The sequence below is a fragment of the Sinohyriopsis cumingii genome, chromosome 4 (assembly GCF_028554795.1).
Source record: "Sinohyriopsis cumingii isolate HCF-2022 chromosome 4, ASM2855479v2, whole genome shotgun sequence".
NCBI lineage: Eukaryota > Metazoa > Mollusca > Bivalvia > Unionida > Unionidae > Sinohyriopsis > Sinohyriopsis cumingii.
This window is the reverse complement of record NC_142964.1, coordinates 137,548,121-137,571,040: the sequence shown is the minus strand read 5'-3', so window position 1 is coordinate 137,571,040 and position 22,920 is coordinate 137,548,121. Positions and strand designations below refer to the sequence as shown.

Here is a 22,920-nt window from a genome sequence, read left to right as displayed (position 1 = left end):
GGACCTGTGTCATAATTAGTATGGGAACTATTTTGTGTCATCTCTTAGAATCGGTTATCACTGTGACAAAAGAATCAATACAGATAGAATGACAAAACAATAACAGGACCAAATCGAGCAACAACAGTCCGACAATAAATAACAACCAGACAAGAACAAGACAAACACACCATGAAAAGACGACCAGTTTAATTCAATAAAACGACACTACAACTGAATCATTCTTTTCTTACCTTTGTTTTATTTTTGGCCATTTTAACACGTCATATTTTGTCGTGTTGTCATTATGTCGTGTTATCTTTATGTTGTGTTGTCGAATTAGGTTTCTTCTGGGACTTAAAACCTAGTTACAGACATATCATGTTTTCGAGCTAACTGACTTCGAGTCATTGCGATTTTATTGTAACTGCAGCTTCGATCAGCGAATTAAATCACCTAGCATTTCTTGCTAAAGCAGACTGGTTAAATCATCAAACTGCGATTCATTGTTGTAATTATATGCATAGAAACGTTCTTTTCTCCACCAAACCATCAACTAGTGCGTTTTGACCTGCATGTTTCCTGTCTAATATTAGTTCCATCAATAAATAATTTCGCATTAAATTACATATGTGATGATCTTTAAACGCAAAATATCGTTGAATTTAGCGTGCTGGATGGAATGGGAAATGCACTCTATCTCTAGCAATCGTTGAATTTAGCGTGCAGATTGCAATGGAAAATATACTCTATCTCTTGCAATCGTTCACAAGATACCCCTAACCAGTAGCTGGTTTAACAAAAACTTGGCAAAGCAATTTTCATGTCAACCTGGCAATTATGGGGTTGCTATCTTTCCTCACTGTGTAGAATGTCAAAGGTATGTATTTAATGGATTGGGTATCAACGATCGATATTCACCTCGGTCGTCATTGGAACTATGAATATTTTAAAATCTATAACAACTGAGGACACACTAGATGACGGTTTTGCTTGGTTACCTGGCGGCTTTAACAGGATCTGCAACATAAAAACACATTATTAAACCTTAGTACTATTGGCAGTCAGACAGTTCTCATGTGAGGTAAGTTATAAATGTTTTTTTCTTCTTATGGATAGTTTTCCTGTACAGTCCCTATTGACTTTGTGTTCTTTAATTTTCTAATCGCTGTCTCCAAGATACATCTGACATAAAAGTTTAAACGATAATAATGAAGTCATTCTCACGTAAACATGTTTTTTAAAATACATTTCCATTTGTATGGCATTGATTATGAAGAACAACCTAGTGTTTAACAGTCATCGTCCTTTATATTGTCATGTCAGTTATCGTCTTTTTTTATTGTTACTTAATGTAAATAACAAACAAATAAAGGAGAAAAATCTGACTGCAAATAACCAGAAATGAGGAAAAAGTTGCGAGGGTGAGAAAGAGAAAATTTTAAAAAATCAAATACACATAAAATTACAAATTAATTTAGTTGTTCAAGGTGCTTTTTCAGTTGACTATTTTTCAAGTAGTTTCAAAATTCCACGGATTAATATTGCATCCAGCAAATAATAAAAATACATATTTGTTATCGAATATTTCAGTACCCTTTCTTATTGTGGTATAAATTTTTTACAAAATCTCATAGATCAATCAAATCTTCAAATAACCTAAAGAATTTTGTCTTACAAATTTGTGAAGCAGATATTACTGGACGTATATATGTTTGTAAGTGTTCAAAGACAAATAAACTGATTATTATATTAGGATGGTGTATCAGTAACTACGCGTAAACAAACAAACCCATACATACAACTGGACAAATGGTTTCTTTATTTCTCTTGGCAATGATCTCAGTAATATTACCTTATTGCAAAAGCCTTATAGAGTTTACCTGGATGTGTAATATATATTGTGGTGAATGGAGATTAAATTTGCTTTTGGTAAAAGAGATGATGTTAAGTACTGTTAATGAAGGCAGTTTGTGAGCTCTAGTTTGAAACAAGAATATTTTTTTCTTCATCAGTTTAAAATGTTGATGCTATGTTATTGTCGAGACACATTTACTTCTTTATGTAATGTAATTTTATACGAAAGTGTAGGGACGTAAAGACATCAGCTAGTTGCTAGCATACACATACACAAAGTTTGCAAGAAAATATAATTTTTACACATTTAATATGATTTGGATACAGAAATGCTCTACCCCTACTTCTCTACAATTCCCACCGCCTGCAACTGATCAGTGCTTTACAGTAAATCCAGTCCCATACCAGCATTGAAGAGCTTTTATGCAATTATAAAATCGCACATTTATTACGAATTAATTTTTAATTTATATCATTCTTCAGAATTAATGCTTTTCCACACACGAATATAAAGATGAACCTACGACAAAAAAACGCACTTTCAAGACCTATGTAGGAACACAGAAATGTAATCGTAACTGCAGATGTATAGTGTTGTATGCGCCTCATCAGGCCACTATATGTACGCATCTATGAATTTGGTCTGATACTGCTACGGGATAAACATGAGGTTTCAGAAGAAATTGTTCTTACAAATGCTAATTAATTTTGTCCATCGTTTGTTTTTCATTCATTAATCTTATTTTTAATTGATCTTTCCGGCAAAAAAAAATATATATACATCTCGTAGTATATCGATGATACAGCGTATAGACACCCACCTTCATACCTTCTAGGTTAATTTTATAACTATCAATTTATGCGTCAGCATGCAGATAAATTCATTTTGAGCAGTTCAAATTTAACCAGCAATAGCAATTGCGATCAATAGAAACTTAACGGTATAAAATTATCACTTTCTTTCGTTATTTTGATTCATTTGTTTCATTTTGTATTCATATCAAAATGATCTAGGAGTGGTATAATGTAGGTTTCTTTCACTGTCGTGAGTAATTTAAGCTCTTGAAGATTCGTTCAACAATATCATGCTAACCAATGCATCCGGTACCATATAATCATTCGGTTCATTACAATATATGTTTCAAGCCTGCCACAGAAAAAAAAGCTTACTTCAATTTTATTTACAAAGGTTTGGGGTTTTATTTTTGTTGTTTACTTTCTAGATTAGGAACGATGTGGAAATGTAAATATTGAAAAAGCATCTTAAAGAATACTTTGTTTGATCAATACCATAAATACAGGGTTCCAAAGGATTTAAGCATGGGTTCTAAAGAACAAGGTTCAAAAAGCCGGGGTCGAGAGTGCTGCAAGACGGTTATGAAAGCCTTGTTTTCTCACATCGGCTTGAGTTCCATGGTAATTTTGTACACCGTTGCCGGCGGCTTCATTTTCGAGCATCTAGAGAAAGCCAATGAAGAAACCATCTGTTTTGAGGGCAGGAAAGAATATAACGATATGCAGAACACGACACTCGCCTCCATCAAGAAAGTCATTCTGGCCAGTAACTTGGACACGGACGCCATGATGATTCAACTGACTAGCGTATTGCAGACTTTCAGGTATATTCTGCAGACACTTTATCAGCTGATTAGATACCATTGATTTAAGATTTGCAATCAAGATAATATTTACTGTGAAGTTCAGTTTGTTCCAGAGATCTGCTGTTCAGTCAGAATCTTTGGTAGTATAAATCAATACTTATATAATTATGGGTATGGTTTAGTCCCTACGTTGGATGTTATAGCTGATAGGTGATATTGGTATCACACCTGGAACAACAGTTTCACTTTAAATAAAATTCGTTTCATATAAATATAACTCTTCTGTATAATCGGGTATTGACAATGTTAAGTTTGTGATCCAGTTAGTGATTGTGTTGAAATTGCAGGTGTCGTTAGAATTTGTTTCGATTTTATTCGTTGATCTTTTCGCATATTTCCATAAAGAAAACGTTCTTTTGGTTGATTCCTAAACAGTTTAATTAATAATGAATTTGATCACGAAGAAAAATTACAACTTTAGGTACACAAGGGACATACACTGGATTTTTACCATTGATGTAAAGAACTTCCGCCGTTCTCTCATAAACGTTTGCATATATCATAAAGAGCAGACCACTCTAATAATTGTAGTGAAACCTTTCAGAAATAATACACTGGCCATCGGCTATGACGGAACTGACTGTGATATGTACGGAGAACCAGACGGACCAAAATATGAATGGTCATGGCCAGGAGCACTGATGTTTGCTGTCACCGTCATAACCACCATTGGTAAGCGGCATGGGCTTTCATATAGACTGTAGCAGAAGAAACAATAACTTAAAGATAGCTGGGGTGGGAGAGTAGTGATATTTTTCAAAAGGATTTGGGGAGGGGAAAAATTCTGGAGAAAATCAGTTTGCATGCGATTTGCTAAATTTTTAGGATCAGTAGTCAACTTTCCTTTCCTTGTCAACATTTTCGCCCTTGATATTCATGATACTAAACATGAATATCGCAATATATAATTATCGTCGTCGTACTTTTCATCCAAATTCTCCTCATTATCATCTGTCGTAATTATTTTACATCACCATTTTGTCCTCATCGCTGCTGTATCAATGATATGCTACGAGATATATAAATTTTCATTAAAATGAAAACAGTCTTGCCGAGTTTGCTTTTAATGCAAAATTTATACAACGAGGGGTATATCATTGATACAACGTACATACCATTGATACAGCATACATACTACACATATATTTTATTTATATCACGCACAAATATACGAATTTGGCCTTTGAACGGAGGTAAGACTGATTACAGGCTCGTGTATATTGACCGAATGAATAATCTCCTCACATCCCTGCCGAGTGTGTCCGCTACAAAATGTAGTTCTATGCCCTTTTTGGCTAGTCAGAATCCCGTTTCCAGACTGATAAGTTGATTGTTTTCTTTTCTGACTTTCTATTTTTACTCATATTGATTGAATCAATATAAGACACAATTATGAATTAATCATTAAAGATGCGTTTAATGACGAAAGTACAGCACTAACAACACATGCTTAGATTCTTGAACGCTGAATCCTCAGCCATTCACATACCGGGGGCATATAAATTAGTGTGGAAAAGAAACTAAGCGAAAGGACGAATCAACAATAGGTAATTTCAATAGTCTAATATATTTACAGTTAACCTAATTCATTATTCAGCTTTAATTAACATTACTACCAACCATAAAATTCTCTCTTTCTTTCTCTCTCTCCCCTTTTCCGTCTTGGTCATCATGACTTAACTCTTACGATTATTCATAGGTTCAGAGACATCGTCGTATGACAAGCGATAATTCTCTAATTTCGTCTTTTCGTGGATTTTCGCCCGTATCTTGCTACGATGGTCCAGAGAGAGAGAGAGAGAGAGAGAGAGAGAGAGAGAGAGAGAGTGGCGGTATCTGGGCATTTTCATATTTACTTTTTCATATTAATTAATAATAATCGAATTTTCGAACATTATAATAGGTTTAAGAAAGAATGACAACAATAGCAACACAGCATTAAATACATTACAGAAGGTGTGCATCGTAACAAAATAATCTTACCGTATTGTGTCGACAGGCTGTTACAGCTTTGTATCATTTATTATATAAACACTGTTAATAAATCCCACGGAAAGTGTTTGCATACCGTTACGACGAATCATTTTCTTGTTAGGTTACTTGGTGTAAGTTCAGTTTCAAGGTTTTCATCCTACCCAAGATCTTTTCTCTCTCACTCCAGATGTCTGCATAGTGTATCTCTTTTACATAAGAGGGGAGGGGGAACGAAAAACAGAAAGGATTGCAACAAATTTTTGTACCATGTTGAATTAAGTTAGAACCCTAGGGTTTTTATTACTTTTATCGTTATTTTCATATGTCACTAATAATTAATGAGTAGAAATTCATCATTGACTATACAGGCATAGAATCGACAGCACATATGAATGATGATACATACTCCCATAGGTTTTTAATATAAACGTTATATGAATTTACCTAGTTATCATTAAATTTGTGTAACGATACTTACTAAGAATGAATTATTTCTTAGAATTTAATAATTTATTTCACCATTCATCTCTTCCTTGCTTTGAAACATTTGCTCCTCAGTAGAATTTCAACTACCTGCGAGATACACATATTTTACAACTAGCGTGTACACTGGGGGTTTACTGTGTAAAAGAGAGAGACAGACAGACAGAGGCAGAGAGAGACAGACATACAGACAGACAGACAGATAATAAATATACGAATTAACTGTTATTTCCTATTTAGTTCACATTGGTTCATATGACCTTTTATAAAGATGTCCTTAAAATACTAATTTCCAAAAAGTTTAATAGATTATATGCAAAACGATAAGTCATTTTCATGTTTGTTGGGTCTACAACTTCACAGTTATCCCTGCAACTTTAAATCATTTTCACTTTTAGTTGGCCTTCTACTGCACTGTTGTCCCGGACAGCCATAAGTCATTTTCACGTTTGTTGGGCCTACTACTTCACTGTTTTTCTTACCAGCCTTAAGTTATTTTTACGTTTGTTAGGTCTACTACTTCACTGTTATCCATGCCTACTACTTCACTGTTATCCATGCCTACTACTTCACTGTTATCCATGCCTACTACTTCACTGTTATACTTGCCTGCCTTAAGTCTTTTTCACGTTTGTTGGGCCTACTACTTCACTGTTATACTTGCCTGCCTTAAGTCTTTTTCACGTTTGTTGGGCCTACTACTTCACTGTTACTCCTGCCAACCTAAAGTCATTTTCACGTTTGTTCGGTCTACCACTTCCCTGTTATCCATGCCTACTAATTCACTGTTATACCTGCCTGCCTTAAGTCATTTTCACGTTTGTTGGGCATTCTACGTCACTGTTATCTCTACCAGCTTTAAGTCATTGTCACGTTTGTTGGGCCTACCACTTCCCTGTTATCCATGCCTACTAATTCACTGTTATCCCTGCCTGCCTTAAACCATTTTCACGTTTGTTGGGCCTACGTTTTCACTGTTATCCGTGCCTACTACTTCAATGTTATACCTGCCTGCCTTAAGTCATTTTCACATTTGTTAGGTCTACTATTTCACTGTTATCCCTGCCTACTACTTCACTGTTATTCCTGCCTACTACTTACCTGTTATCCCTGCCTACTGATTGACTGTTATCCCTGGCTACTACTTCACTCTTATTCATGACAGCATTTTTATTTCTTCTTTTCGTCGGACCTTAGTAGCTTAACATCATATTTTGCGTCGAATTTTATTTCGTTCCTCGCTTTCTTCGTTTGTTCTTAAGTGCTTATTTTCAATTCGTTCTTGTCCACAAATATTGATTCATATGGGTCTCCTTTGTACTCTAATGCAGGTTAATTTGCTGCTTTCGATTACCTTCGGTGACACAGTCAACGATGCTCAACAGAGGATGTTCTGTAGAGATAAAGCCAGGACATTTTTACTCAAAAGTATTAGGTGATAGCACGTTTAAAATCTTTTTCGCTATTTTGTCCCGCAGCTTGACTAGGTACAAGATATATTTATTGTGTTACAGTTAGAGGGATTCCATGTTACATATAATCATAATAATTCAAATTACACAAATAACATAAATGAGCAATGATGAATTTGGAACCGCATTTTTTAAAGCCTCGACTTGAGAACGTGCCAGGTTTCCAATTAGGACTTGGCATTAAATATTGTTAACAGTTCGATACTCTGACAATGTCTTATTGCTACAACATTGCACGCCTATGTCTGAAAATTTAAGTCGAGTACTCTGTTAAAGGTGAGAACTGCGTCTCGTCATGACCTTTACCCAATTGCAGCCTAGTCCCATTTTTCACAAAAGCATACTGAGCTGTTGCCAGGTGCCTCCATCAAGCTATTGAGAAATATTAAAAGCAAATGGGTTTATATTGACTGTGAGGTAGGTATTCATTGAATATCAGCATTCTGGCTGTAAGCCAAATACTGTAACTTACAGTACTGTATGATGGATATTGCAATCGATTATATTTTAAACGATCTCTGTAGGATACATTGGGATCATCAGTCAACCATATCAAAGTGTCAGCAATGCGATTCAAGTTAAACCACGTGCATGCTACAGTGCTTGGTCGTCTTTAATCTATGGGACAACTCGATATGTTTGTATTATTTAGTGCGTTCCACGTAAGAGGGTGTTTATAGGAACACTTTCTCGTTTCTGCAAATAGTACTATGTTATAATGGCTTGAAAATCCATAATATCCAACATTAACACAAATTCGAACATAATCAGCTAGTTTAACGTGTACATTCTTGCGTTATAAAGGTAGGGCATGTTGTAACTGATAAAGGACAGAATAGAAGGCAAGTACGCAGTGTGAAGTCACGCGCGTCTGGTAGCTAGCTCTGAACAGCGGGTATTTAAGACTTTAGTGACCTAGTACTTACATACACGAAGCGAAAAGATCCATAATCTGGCCAGGAAATGAAAGAAAGAAAAAAACCTCTGGAGTTTGAGTTTATGTTCGAGATTTTGTTTGACCAATCACAAATTACATTAGTCTTGTTAGTGATAGTGAGAACTCAGTCTTAGGCTAAAGGTTGCATTGTACAATTAATTACTCTTGAATTTGCTCATTGTCAAAATAACGATCATACACGGTATGCTGTCTACACACGTTTACTGGAGTACTCAGTCGTAACTTTAAATCATCGAGTTCAAAGTTATTCCCACGTGCTCTACATTGCCTGCGCAGCTTTTCTGCTTGGAACGTACTGTCCTATATTTAACTACGACGATGCAGGCGATACAAATATCAGATTTGCATCTATTTTCGCAGGGTCCGTGTGTAGTGGTATGTCATCCCCAACTTGGTTCCACATAACCCTTGTTCATTGTATGCCATACCCCATTTGTTTCCACGTGGCCCTTGTTTTGTCGTATATCATCCCCAGGTTGGTTCCACTTAGCCCTTTTTAATCGTATTTATCCCCAATTGTTTTCACGTGCCCCTTGCTTGGTCGTATGCCATCACCCATTTGTTTCCGTCATTGCCCTTATTTAATTGTATGTCAATTTAAACGTTGCAGCTTTAATTTATTTCATTCTAGCTCCCTTTTTAAACAAATCAGTTTTCATAGCTGAAGATCGTGTGCTTAAGCGGAATGTTGCAGACAAACGCATAAACGAATTATTAGATGCAAGCAAGAAAGAGTTGGAGCGGGATTAAAGGTTCCATTTTTTCGTGCGGATAAAAGTGGCCCAGTCTGAAATTTGCTTAGTATTTATATCCTTGACAGCTAGATAGGTCCGCACTCATTAAACAAAGCACATGCATGCAAGCATGCTAAATTTTTCTATCTACAGTACAGAGTTCATTCTAAAAAAGTTGGATACGATTTATATGCATGTTGTAAAGGTATACTATGTTCAAACTATGCATGCGTGACACAAAGTACCATTCACGGAAACATTCTCTTACTGAGTATGATCATACAATTAGAAAAGTCAATATAGAAAAACGTTTGTAAAATTAAACATTGTGGACTTCGATAATACACATACGAACAAATTTAAATTCAATGATGGCGGAATAAATAATATGTACTTGAAATACAGAGTATAAAATATAAATAAATTAAAATATATGTAACATATGAAATATAAATACGTTTACGTATATGCAACATAGAAAATATTAATACATTATCATACATGTAACATGCAACATATAATACATTAACATATATGTAACATAGAAAATATTAATATATTATCACACCTGTAACATACAACATATAATACAGTAACATATATGTAACATAGAAAATATTAAAATATTATTATACATGTAACATACAACATATAATACATTAACATATATGTAACATTCCGTCTGTTATTAAAACAAGAGTAATAGATGATCAGAGCATTCATTCAAAAAGGAATGGAGATCTGTTGCAATTTTTTCTATCCATTCATTTATCTCTATTCTAAGTGTACTTCATTTATTTATTTTCATTTTATATAATTTTTATTTCATAGCATGCCTAATTATAATTTATAATTCTTGGTCTTCGGTATTATATGTGCAGCTATTCAACATCTCTATCTCTTTGTCCGTCTGTTCATCTTCCAGTTGGTGATTCTATCTTTGTTTATATACATGCATGTACGTACGTCTGCTTGTATGTTTTGTTACGTGTGTTATTATTCTTTACTTCTTAGAATATCTATAGTTTAATTGTTCATCTTGTGAAGGTGTTATTTAACTGGTTTTGTGTTATTTGACTGGTTTTGTGTTATTTGACTGGTTTTGTGTTATTTGACAGGTTTTTTTTCAGTGTCGGTGATGATTCAGTTCCATATATTACCTGATAAAAAAAAAGTTTACCTACTGGTTCTTGAGCGAATTCGTACACATGCCACAAAGAAGCATTCTTTTGAAACGTTTTAACTTGTTTGTGTGTACGCACAACAAATATCTTGGCAATGTGCAATGTATAACTCGAATATGCGGTTTTTTTATACACCATGGATTTAAAGGAAAATCGATATACCCATCGATTTAAAGGAAACTCGGTAAACCCACCGATTTAAAGGAAACTGATATACCCATCGAATTAATGTAAATCTTGTGTCCTGCCATTGTCAAGAAAGCATGTTAGATCCCCAATAAATGCGTAACGTTTACACGTCTTAGAGCTGATGAAATTGCAGGTATACACTTTTACATTAAAAGAGGTGAGTTGATTGATCGTCTTAATTATGCGATCTTGCTTAAAGAAGGATTAATTACGATAATTCAACATTACTAATTAAATATAATGGGACATTGCTATGGTAGTAACACCTACTTAGAGTTTTCGTTAAAGGGACAAATATTTGTAACTCAATTCGACATTCAAAACAGCCCATTCAAAGTTGTTTATCGTGCACAAATGTGACGAACTGTTATAAAGAGACCCGCATCACGTGGATTAAACATCGATTTATAATGAATAGACAGGAAGAAGCGGTCCGTACTAGATAGTGCTTTTCTGCTTTTGTCGTTGAGAAGAGGATTTTCGATCAAAGACTTTTAGTGCTTGTTGTATTTAGACACCGCAAAACAAGAGGTCGATCTAGCGTGCTTTTGTCTTGCCTCAAAACCATGTTGAGATGACACTGATGTTGAATTTTCTTTTTAAATACCACAAACTATGACATCCATGAAAGGTTATGCAAACTCTATGATCAGCTGTCGTACCACGATAGGAAGTATGCGACATTTGCAACAAAGAGGTAATAAACAGGTAGAATTTAAGATGAGATAATGCCGAATTATTCTTGAATAAATTCAGGACAAAAATGCGCCATATTCAGTGAAAAATGGGGCAAGTGCGCAGGGTGAATCAGTTCATCATTTCAGTTTATACACATACAAACGATTTCATTTCAAAAGGGTTAAGTGATTGAACGCATTGCAAATCATAAGAAAAAAGAAATATATTTATTTAATGCTGAGAAAACTAACGATTTAGTTCTATTAGAGTGCATGAAAATGACCATATTAATACGAGTTCAGTCTTGTTAAGGCCACATTTAGTTGAGAACAATGTCTTGAAATTGCATCCCACCATGGCACAAATGGTAGCAATTTCTATCAAATCGAACAGTGTATAAAAGTGGGATATTGTTTGTATATATATATATATATATATATATATATATATATATATATATATATATATATATATATATATATATATATATATATATATATATATATATGTGTGTGTGTGTGTGTGTGTGTGTGTGTGTGTGTATGTATGTAAACTGAGAGAGAGAGAGAGAGTAAAACAAATAGCAAGGTAACATTCTAAGAATTGCATAGTATTTATTTATCTAATTTAATTGTAAGTGTAAGTAGAACAAAGAGAAAACAAATACTTCTAATTGGATATAATAATCTTAGATATTATTGTAAATTAGGGAATATTCATCGTTGCGTGTTCACAAGAGAGTGGTGGAATTTTGCCCGTGGCTTTTGACGATTGAATTTATTTAGTTACTTGTGAAGTTTTCTTTATGTGTATTATTTATTCTAAGACATTTGTGTATACATGTTGCTTACATTTGAAGAAAAAAAAGCCTTTATTTTTAAAGAAACCCTATTTAGAATAAATACAGTTATTTACTCAAGTTTAAAAAAAAAATAATAATTATGCAGTCTGTATCTTGACAATGACAATTAGTTGTGTGTTCTGGACTAAACATAATTGACTTAGCCCAGACTACATCCACATGTATAAGAAGAAAGTAAAAATAACATTTATTTAGTAGTAACCCTCCACCACTCCGCCAAGATTCTAACAATTACATGCACTTGGGAGCTGAGAAAGATGTGGACCATATCACTTTAAAATCCTAATATTTTTGTATTATTTAAACAGAAAGGAATAGAACCATGATGCTTTGAACTGATAATCTTTATCAAGAGCAACAGCAAAAAAAAAAAAAAACACAACAATGCAACAATACTACTTTCGCATATAATAATAATAATAATAATAATAATAACAATAACAACAACAGCAATTATTATTGTTATTATTACTATTATTATTATTATTATTCATAAATTATATCCTGCACGAGTATCTATCCTGTCAATATGACAGCATTCTTCTAGCAGTATGGAAGATACGTACACGTAAGTTCAACAAAGGACTATGAATAATTGATTACTTAATCGATTCGGCAAAAAGATTAGAATTTCATGTTCATTGTTTGTCTTTCGTAGGCCCAGCACTGTACATTTGAACTAGATTTGCGTCAAAACAAAAACAAAAAACTATAAATAGAGTCCATTTCAATTTCTTTCACAGCACCTGACACTATTCGCGTATGAAGTGGAAGTCTTTTTAAAGCGCGTATTTACAATTTACTCAGACAATAGCACAGCCTATTATCCGATTTATTGAGCGGAAGTTTATTGTTCCCCGCGCATGCTCTTTATATCCTTATATCATGATTGATTTTCTTTACATTCGCTACTGATCAATGGTAACTCGACTTGGACCTGGCGGAATTGAATAAACATTGCAGAACTACCAAAACCCCACACTAAAAAAAAAAAAAACAAACAAACTAAAACAAAACAACAGAAATAATAAAATGGCAAGATAAGAAAAGCCATACAACAAACAAACAACATGGACGTTTCCTTATTTAAGTCAATAGCTTTCATGATTTTTAATATAGCGTGCTCTTTTTCCTTGGGCAATACAGCAGTCAGAAGTTTCGTTAGTGAATATGCATTCAGGACCGCTGCTCTACCTGCGTTCCAAAACCTGTTTTAGATAAGAAATCTTCACAGTAGAACATCACAGTATAGTGATAGTTATCACTAGAATTAATTAGCCTCGAATAACCTTTGCATATCATAACAAAAGTACTATGTCGTTTCGCTACGAATAGCATCTAGTGTGTTAGTTATTATATTCAACGTTGCAATTGTACCTTATAATATAATACTGCATTAGGCGGATTTACTACATTGACCGCTGCAAACAGCTTGTTATTCCATGGATAAAGACATTTGTAGTCGCAATGAGTTTGAATAGTTGATGGCATTTACCTTCGTTCCTACGCGTTAGATCAATGGAGATGGTGGTAAGGTGGGGGTAGTGATGAGTGAAACCACCACCAAAAAACTACCGAAATAAACTAAACGTTTTGCATGTATATGTATTCTTGTTTAACCTACGCAGTATTCACATATTATTCAGTTTGTAGTGACGTGTGACTTGTAATCCAAGGCTTAAGGTTTTGACACCCGCCCAGGCCAGCCCGAGTCGGCTGCCTCAACGTGTCCTTGGGAAAGGCACTTAATTGTCATTTCATCGTCATGATATAACACGAACCATTCGCGAAATATTTGATCAGTAGTGGTCATCTTTTATTAGTAACACAGCTGAATTCGGAGTACGAAAATCTGTGGTCAGCACTTTATATTTCGCATGCGAATATAACTAAAACACAAAATGTCCTCAAAGTGGCTGCATCAACCTGGGGCGCTACTGCTTAGATACTCAAGACATAAGCACTGACCCTCTGTGATTGAACAGCAGAGTATTGCGCTCCAGTCTGGGCCCGTTTGACCATACTAAGCTAACTGACGCCCAGGTAAACACAACAATGCACATACTCTCTGGAACACTACGTTCTTCTCCTTTACCATGTCTGCCGGTACTCAGCAACGTTCCTCATCCACATCTCCGTCACCAGGATGCAGCCACAAACCTGCTGGCTAAGGGTTATGCCAGTGAGAAATTTCCATTCTACATGAACATCACCTTACATCGAACAATCTGTTTGGCTCTGAGACTTACATTCTGGTTATGTCCGTTGCCGGATGAATTGACAGCTATTACGGCACGGAATGATGAATGGTTTCCAACATATGTTGTAAGCCACTCCCTAATAACTGAGTCATCTGTCTACCGTCCTGGCTTCAACCTTCCAAGACACACGTGGATCACGCTGAAACGTTTCCGGATATGACAGGGTCGTTGTGCAGTCAACCTTGTCCGATGGGGCCAGGCCTCTGACTATTCATGTAGCTGTGGTACTCTACAGACCATGTCACACGATGTGAACAACGGTCCAGTGACAAAGTTCCCTGTGGACTACAGGGTCTGCACCTTGCTGATGATGACGATGTTAAATTGATGGGTGTAACGTCTCCTCTCTTTGTAAGAGGTTTGGTTAATTGGATTTGGCTGGCTTTATCTAGCAGATGACCTCCCTCTATATTATAGCCCGGCTGGAGTGAAAAAAGAATAAAATTTCTACAGGATTTTGATCTAGAATACTGGTAAGAAATAAAGCAATACGAGCTCCTTTGACAAGAAAATAACAAATTTATTCAGAACAAATTAATAACGGTAATTCCAACTCAAGTTAGATTATGTCAATAGAATTTAACAGGAGTGTCCAATTTTGATTTATTTCATCATCATAACGAGAGGTGAAAAGAGCGCAATGTCCACGATCGATCTGAATCACCTTCCTCTCTTGACCGTATATCAACGTCTCCTAGTTCATCCTTCCTAAGCTCTATGCTTTGTCCCTTCATAGACTTCCTGGTCATTTTATTCTGACCTCGTCCTTTTGATTCCTCGGACTTCTGTCTTCAGACTGTCCCGTCTCTCTCCCAGAAAGCTGTTCCTTAAAGGACAATATCACCCTACATTTCTGTATACCTCAGTCTCTAGACGTACATAAAATTCCCTCACGTTACTCAGTGCATGTTGGCTATCCATACACTGCGTAAATTCTGACTTAGTACGGTAGGACATTGACCTTGCTTCCAGCGACAGGTCTTAAATTACTACCTGAGCGTCTATCGAATGTTACAATATACGTTTACATATGTTACTACATGTTCGATTACTATTGCATGAATTCACAAACTGTAGCTCACAGCAATCCTTAACTACAATATTATTTAAACTTTAGAAAATCAGATATAATTAGGTAAATATCGTTAACTCACGATACTCTTTCGTCTTAACAAAGGAAGTTATTTGTCATAACCCAATGAAATCCTACACATGTGAACATTTGGATCGCATGCAATCAACTCTACCAATGAACTAATAACTGTAAAATTAAACGGTAAATTGCATAACAATTCCAGCATCAACACAATGCCATGAAATTGAATAAACGATACATAATATGGAACTTAGTAATAGCAAACACATTTGCATAAAACAATCAAATAATTGAATATTATGTGAAACTTAAATTTAGCACGTAATTGCTTTTCTCTTTCAGATTTTGTGCGTCCTATCAATAAAACCTGTCTTTCGTTTTACCAGACGGCCACCTGGTCCCTTTCTTGTTTAACGAGGAAAACTATATCCCCTTTAGGCCTCTACGGAGTCAAGACTCTTTTCTCTTTCAGGAAATTTCAGACAAAAGAATTTTGGCTCAATTCGTCACTTTAAAGTATGATTGCTTCTAAAGTGTACTCCTTAATTTTTTCTGCCCAGTCGTAGGCAGCGGTCCGTAATTTTTCCCCCCAAAATAATTCCTTTCATCAGGTTTAGACAGCCCTGAATCTGTGAATGACGGTGCGTAACAATTTCCGTTTGAAAAAATGATAAGTGGACATGTTGTTGTTGTTGTTGTTGTGGGGTTTAACGCCATTTTCCAGCACACGATAGGCTATGCATGGCGGCCAGTATTAATGGTAGAGGAAGAACCCTGGAAAACCCCGGGAAGGAACCACCGACCCACTAGAAGTTACTGGCAAGCTTTCTCACATACCCACATTGGCCGAATCCTAGACTCGAACTCACGCAGATAGAGGTGAGATGGCAGTGATCCGTAACGGTGAGCGCTTTAGACCACTCAGCCACTCGGGGGCCCCGATAAGTGGACATAAGTTCCTACCAAGCGGTTAGGGTTGGTAGCTCAAATGGTTATTTTTTTAAGGACCGTGTTAAGATCAGTTTCACTGAGTTGGAATGCTGCCCCTTTGAAGTTTACACTGACATGGGGTGGGTGGGTGATGAACGATGAAAGGTCGAAGTTAACCTTCACAAAGGCTTTTCTGGCTTAAATACGATACAATTTTTATGCTCAATGCATTCAATTTTATTCTTCACTGAAATTCACAATTCGACACTTAACAATTGGCAAATAAATGGATAAATAAATAAATGAATACATAAATAAATAAATAAATAAATAAATAAATAAATAACAAGAAGTCTCAAAAATTGTTATCGCCATAATAGCCAAAGTATCAAAGAGACATGCATACTATCTATTGATTGAATACTTAATGATCCTAACTAACTCAAAAGCGTTTAAATATATGGAAATATTTATAGATATATTGGAATACACACATCAAAATATTTTTTGATGTTCATGTTGTTGGCATGGTAATCGATTTTAGTCTACAATCATCGTCGTCAGAAGCGTACAAAGGCTAATTTGCGTCCGGGTTGACGATGAAGGCCTAAAGAGGTTTTGGTACCCCAAGACATATGGCGCCCAGGGTTTTGACGCCCCACGACCTCTTTCGCCCTCACCCACTAAGTATGATACTGGTCGTCGTTCATAAAATTATTATCATTGTGCTTGTTGTCGTCGTGGGTATCGTAGTCATTATCATCTCAAGTCAGGTATGAACATCCAGTTCGAACCTGCGAAGCATCATTACGATAACGGAGTACTCAAAAACCTGCATTTCTTTGAAAGGAAGCTTCGTTCTTATTCCTGTATCATCATTATCATCGTCGTCATCGTCGCTATCAATGTTACATAACAAAATTCAAAATTACATTTCCACTATATAGATTCTTTTCCCAAGTTTTCTACTCCGACACTACTTTACTCCATATTATTATTATTATTATTATTATTATTATTATTATTATTATTATTTGCAGTCAATACTTTTACTGATACTACTGCTGCTATAGTCCCATAAAATATATCCCCCCTCAAATACTGTCCAGATAGTGATAGACGATTTGGAGGTCTGGTGTCACCTGTTTAATAAATATGTCATTTTTTGATCCATACAAATCTATCCGGAACGCATAGTTTGGACACTTACAGGTATTTGGTAGCTGTTGTATGTAGGTACAAAATTGTAAATGGTCACATGGCATAGGGTTGTCTTATTTTATGTGGATGTGCATGTCGTGAAACGTAGGATATGATCTGGAAATGTTCTTACATATCGAAGAAAAGGACCATACAAACAAACAGTAGTTTGTCAGACGAATAAACATGTCTAACATGAACATCGATTTGTTACGGCCAGATCTGTCTGCAAATATTCCTCAAGTTTATATATAAGTGACATAAGACCTTAAAATCGTCCGTCAACCTATACGGATCGGTTCTGGGATAGGGGTGAGGGTAAGATTTAACGGATACCTACTATTACTACAAACACAATCACCGCCACCATCACAACATCCAGACATACAAAAACAATTACTACACCCTTGTCTTTTATCTTCAGGTTATGGTCACATTGCCCCTAAAACTTTTTGGGGACGTCTGGTATGCATAGCGTACGCTGTTCTAGGAATTCCCTTAATGCTTCTGTGTTTGGCCAACATCGGAGATGTCCTCGCCGACATTTTTCGCTTTGTCTATGCAAAGATCTGCTGCTTCGGTTGCTGCCGAAATAAGAAAAGAGACAAGCTTAAAAACGCCGTAGTTCAGATAAATGGTGGATCACAAGAACCCAAGGGAAATAATACTGAGAAGTGCAAAATCTTATCCACGTCTGCACCAATGGAAACAGAGTTTGCCAAGAAGGCTATGAACTTCAGTGAGCACAACAAGAAACTGTTCCTCCAAAGGCCAGATTCTCCACCGAGCATAAAACCCAAGATTGTCCCTTTGGACATCAAGACCATGACACCAGCGGATCTTGCAAGTCGAAATAGAGCTATTATTAATCAGCAGATGATGATAGACGATGACAGCGATGATGACGACGATGAATGCGATGAAAAGATAACTGTTCCGCTTACTATCACGATGATTGTGATTGGTGTTTATATCTTTGGTGGATCAGTTCTCTTCGGTCTTTGGGAGGGCTGGGATATGCTGCAATCGGCATACTTCTGTTTCATCACTCTCTCCACCATTGGATTCGGAGACGTTGTTCCAGGCAGGGATTTCGAAGACCCCCAAGCGGCAGCCCGATTGATTCTTGGCGCGGTGTACGTCCTCTTCGGTATGGCAATAATGTCTATGTGTTTTGCCCTCATGCAAGACGAGATGGTTACCAAATGTAAATGGCTCGGACAAAAGCTTGGAATTATCGACAAAGAAGCAGACGACTGAACTTGTTACGGCAACTTGTTGCAAGAATGAACGAAATCGAGTAGAGTATTGAATACTTTTCCCATTTAGTATTTACAGTTTTAGACAGTGTATCACCGAAGTTGGGACTAGCATAACGTGTAACTATGGGAATGTGAGTGCAAGACAAACACTTAACAAGGTTCGGCATAATCGAAGGACAATTAAATTAATAGAGATACTAGGACAACTCGCATTTTTGACATATTATTTGAAACATCCAAAGTTATTGAGAGATATATTTTTTAATGGTGATAAAACAGCTTAGGTTGCATAACTTCGTGATATTAAGAAATTAAATTTTTAATAGCGTAGTTTTAACTCATGTTTCATATCTCTTAGAACCGATATTCCTTCGTACTTTTTATGTTTGCTTCTTTTTTCCTCTCTGATGAAAAAATAGCATGTCCGACTTTAAATTACTTATTAGAACATATTCATTACTTATTAATCAAAATGTTAAAAGTTATGGAATTGTAAAGAATTCAAATGATATGCATTGAATACTAATTGAAAAGTTGTTAAAAGCAAGCAACACTTTTAAGTACTAAGGCTGTGTCAGACAAATGTCGGCAGCACTGCTGTTTACGGTGGATTCTCTTATTATTTTATGTACCGATTTTCTCTTGAAAATGGCGAAAATGAGACCCCCTCCCCTGATCAATGGCGTGAATGGCATTCCTTTTCATTGAGCAATGAGTGTAATGCGATCCCCTTTCCTCGAATAATTGTCCTAAGGGAACAAAATGATTTTAATAGTATTCCCTACCCTAATGAAATCATCTTTCCGCGAACAACTACGATGATGTAATCTCCTTTTCCCGAATAATTCTAATACTTTGATTCTCTTCTCCATCAGAAGTATATCTAAGAACCATATTATAGGTTTAAAAAATGTCGGCATTTGAAAACAATGACGAAAATTGATCGAGCTGTATTTGACTAAGTTCATAATATTATTAATAATAATAAAAATAACAATAATAGTAGTAGTAATGGCATCGTCAACATTATTAGTAGTATAAGTAGTCGTTGTTTTCAGGGAGGTTGGCATCCGACATAAAATATTTCTCTGTAGAAAATTAACGGTTTAACAAAAGAACATTTGCGGAAGCCTCGATAGGAGCTCCACTTGCAGGCATTGCTCCCGGGCGTATCGAAACGCTCGCTCCGCCATTGCAGAGACCTAGTTCTTCTAATAATAAATATTTTGCTATTCGGCAGTGCTAAACAGTCGAAGTTCTCCACGTTTAGTAGTATTTAAATCTCTATGCAATAGTATTGTTTTACACAGAAAAAACTTCATATATTTGAAGATACAGTGTGGTGTGTATTCTTTCATCATTTCTATCTTCATATTTATTGCACTTGTGATATTTTTAGAACGCACGCATTTCTATGTATTTTTCTTCAATAATGTTTCATTATTACTTGAAATAATATTTGACTTGAGCATTATTCTATTTTAAATGTCTTCTGTGATAAATCGTATGAGGGAAATATTTGTGTGTGCTTTTTATGTTGATATTTATTACTTTATTCACAATATTTATGTAAGCACACCTAAACAAAATTAACATTATCTGTTCTGTAGAAAGACAATGAATTTATCTTTCAGCATGATTTGTTCTGTCATCTTTTACGAGCCATTTAAACCGTTTGTTAGATAAAACAGACAGATAAGTCAGATATAAATCATTTACGAAAATTGTTAAGGAAGGGAAACGAATGGCCGAGATTTTATGAAATCCATTCCAACTCCAGAGAAGCAGAAACCATTGCCGATATATAAAAATAAGTCAGTAACATTTATAATTGGTACTGCTAACGGGGTATTAGGGTTGGAGCATTGATAAATGATGCATTACTGGTCGTGACTAACATAGCTTTGAGGCACATTTTAAACCAGTTTATTGATTTGTTTATTCCTGATTGTTCCGATTGTGTGCCTGTATATTTACAAGACCCTTGTTGCAGATAAGCATGAATGAAATAAGGAACTGTATTCCTTCACAATTAGATAAACTTTTGCACATGTCAAGTTCAATGGTATTAGGACGCAATGAATGTAAAGGCGTATGCATTGAACAAACATTGAGTATGCCTCAGAGTATGTCAATATGAATGCAATAATAACATTGGCAAGCGCTACATGTTGGCCTCGTTGCTCGACCATGTCGTATATATACCATCAAAGTAACGTCACGTAATCAGCTTTGCCGGCCATGCCGATATATTCGCGATTATAATCACTCGTGTGTACCCGGAATCACAGTGCGGCTTCAGAGCAGGCAGGTCGACGACAGACATGATCTTCTCCCTACGACAACTCCAAGAGAAGAGCAGAGAGCAAGGTCAACCACTCTACATGATGTTCATCGACCTCACCAAGGCCTTTGACTTGGTCAGCAGGAAGGGCCTTTTTGAACTTCTGAGTAAGATCGGTTGCCTCCCAAAACTCCTCAGCATGATAATCTCTTTCCATGCAGATATGAAGGGAACAGTCCTGTATGATGGATCATCCTCAACTTCCTTCCCAATTAACAGTGGTGTGAAGCAGGGCTGCGTGCTGGCACCAACACTTTTTGGGATCTTCTTCTCCCTGCTCCTGTCCTACGCCTTCGACACGTCCACGGATGGCATATATCTACACACCAGGTCTGATGGGAGCCTGTTCAACCTGGCACGACTGCGCTCAAAGACCAAAGTGAGAGCTGTGCTCATCAGGGAGATGCTTTTTGCAGATGATGCAGCTCTTGTGGCCCACACCGAGGAAGCCCTCCAGAGACTGGGAGACCGTTTTGCTGTTGCCTGCACGCACTTTGGTCTCACAATCAGCTTGGAAAAAACAAATGTCAGCGTGCAAGATACCACCATTGCCCCTTCAATCAAAATCAACGGTGTCACCCTGGAAGCAGTCAACAACTTTACCTACCTAGGGTCAACCATCAGCAACACTCTCTCGATTGATATGGAGCTGGACAGAAGGCTTGGAAAGGCAAACACCATCATGGCTCGATTAACAAAGAGGGTTTGGGAAAACAACGCGCTGACAGAGCACACCAAGGTCCGAGTCTACCAGGCCTGCGTTCTCAGCACCCTTCTATATGGAAGTGAGACGTGGAGTACCTACATGAGGCAAGAACGCCGGCTCAACTCCTTCCATATACGGTGCCTAAAACGCATCCTGAAAATCAGCTGACAAGACCGTGTTCCACACAGCGAGATCCTGCAGCGTGCAAGTACCCCCAGCATGTACTCCCTGCTAATTAAACGCCGCCTTCGATGGCTGGGTCACGTCCGACGCATGGAGGATGGAAGGCTGCCAAAGGACATCTTATATGGACAGCTGGCCACTGGCATGAGAAGAGTCGGACGCCCCTCACTCCGTTTCAAAGATGTGTGCAAGAGGGACATGAAGGCATGCAACATTTCACCCGATGGCTGGGAAGAGCTGGCTGAGGACCGAGGCACCTGGAGACTGAAGGTAAACAATGGCATATCAGTCGCTGATGCGAGGAGAGGCCAGTTGGTGGCAGAGAAACGTAAGAGAAAGAAGAACGCAACAGCAACCACAGTAATGCAGACTTCCCAGTATGTCTGCACCAACTGCAGTAGGGACTGTCACTCACGTATAGGCCTGCACAGCCACAGCAGACGTTGCCAACAGAGACAGGCAACACCCCAAGGGCGCTATTCGCATGGTCTTTCGAGACCGAGTCGCCAATGATGATGATGATAATTACTCGTTCTGGCAAAATCCAGCCGATCCTATGTTTGTAGATACTCCTGATCCCATCGAGCAAACAGACACATTAGCCGGGGACGAGACTATTGCTTTGTTTTGAATTCTCCTAAAGTAAAAGCAATACCACACTTGTTTCTAAATCAAGACATGATTTCCTTTGATTTGAGCTTGTCCTCCATAATTTAGTCAGACCACTCGCGCGAGAAGGCGATAGAATAACAAGTGATGTGAGAAATTCTATGATACTTGTACTATTAGGATTTTCTAAAGAGAAGACAAGGTCAACTTGGAAAGCAACAAAGCGAGATGGAAGCACAGTTTTATGCCAAGATTTATACATGAGAAAAGAGGGCCTATATTACACGGTTGGTTTGTG

General features: G+C 36.7%; 1 protein-coding gene across 1 annotated transcript; it reads left to right on the top strand.

Moving 5' to 3' along the window:
• Positions 1-729: 729 nt before the first annotated feature.
• Positions 730-20,296, top strand: LOC149802162 (potassium channel subfamily K member 18-like). The gene is made up of 4 exons (XM_089954399.1): positions 730-1,063; positions 3,138-3,455; positions 4,042-4,169; positions 17,943-20,296. Exons 2-4 carry the CDS (start codon positions 3,157-3,159, stop codon positions 18,776-18,778), a joined length of 1,263 nt encoding a protein of 420 aa, XP_089810525.1. The 5' UTR covers positions 730-1,063; positions 3,138-3,156; the 3' UTR covers positions 18,779-20,296.
• The last annotated feature ends 2,624 nt before the right edge of the window (positions 20,297-22,920 follow it).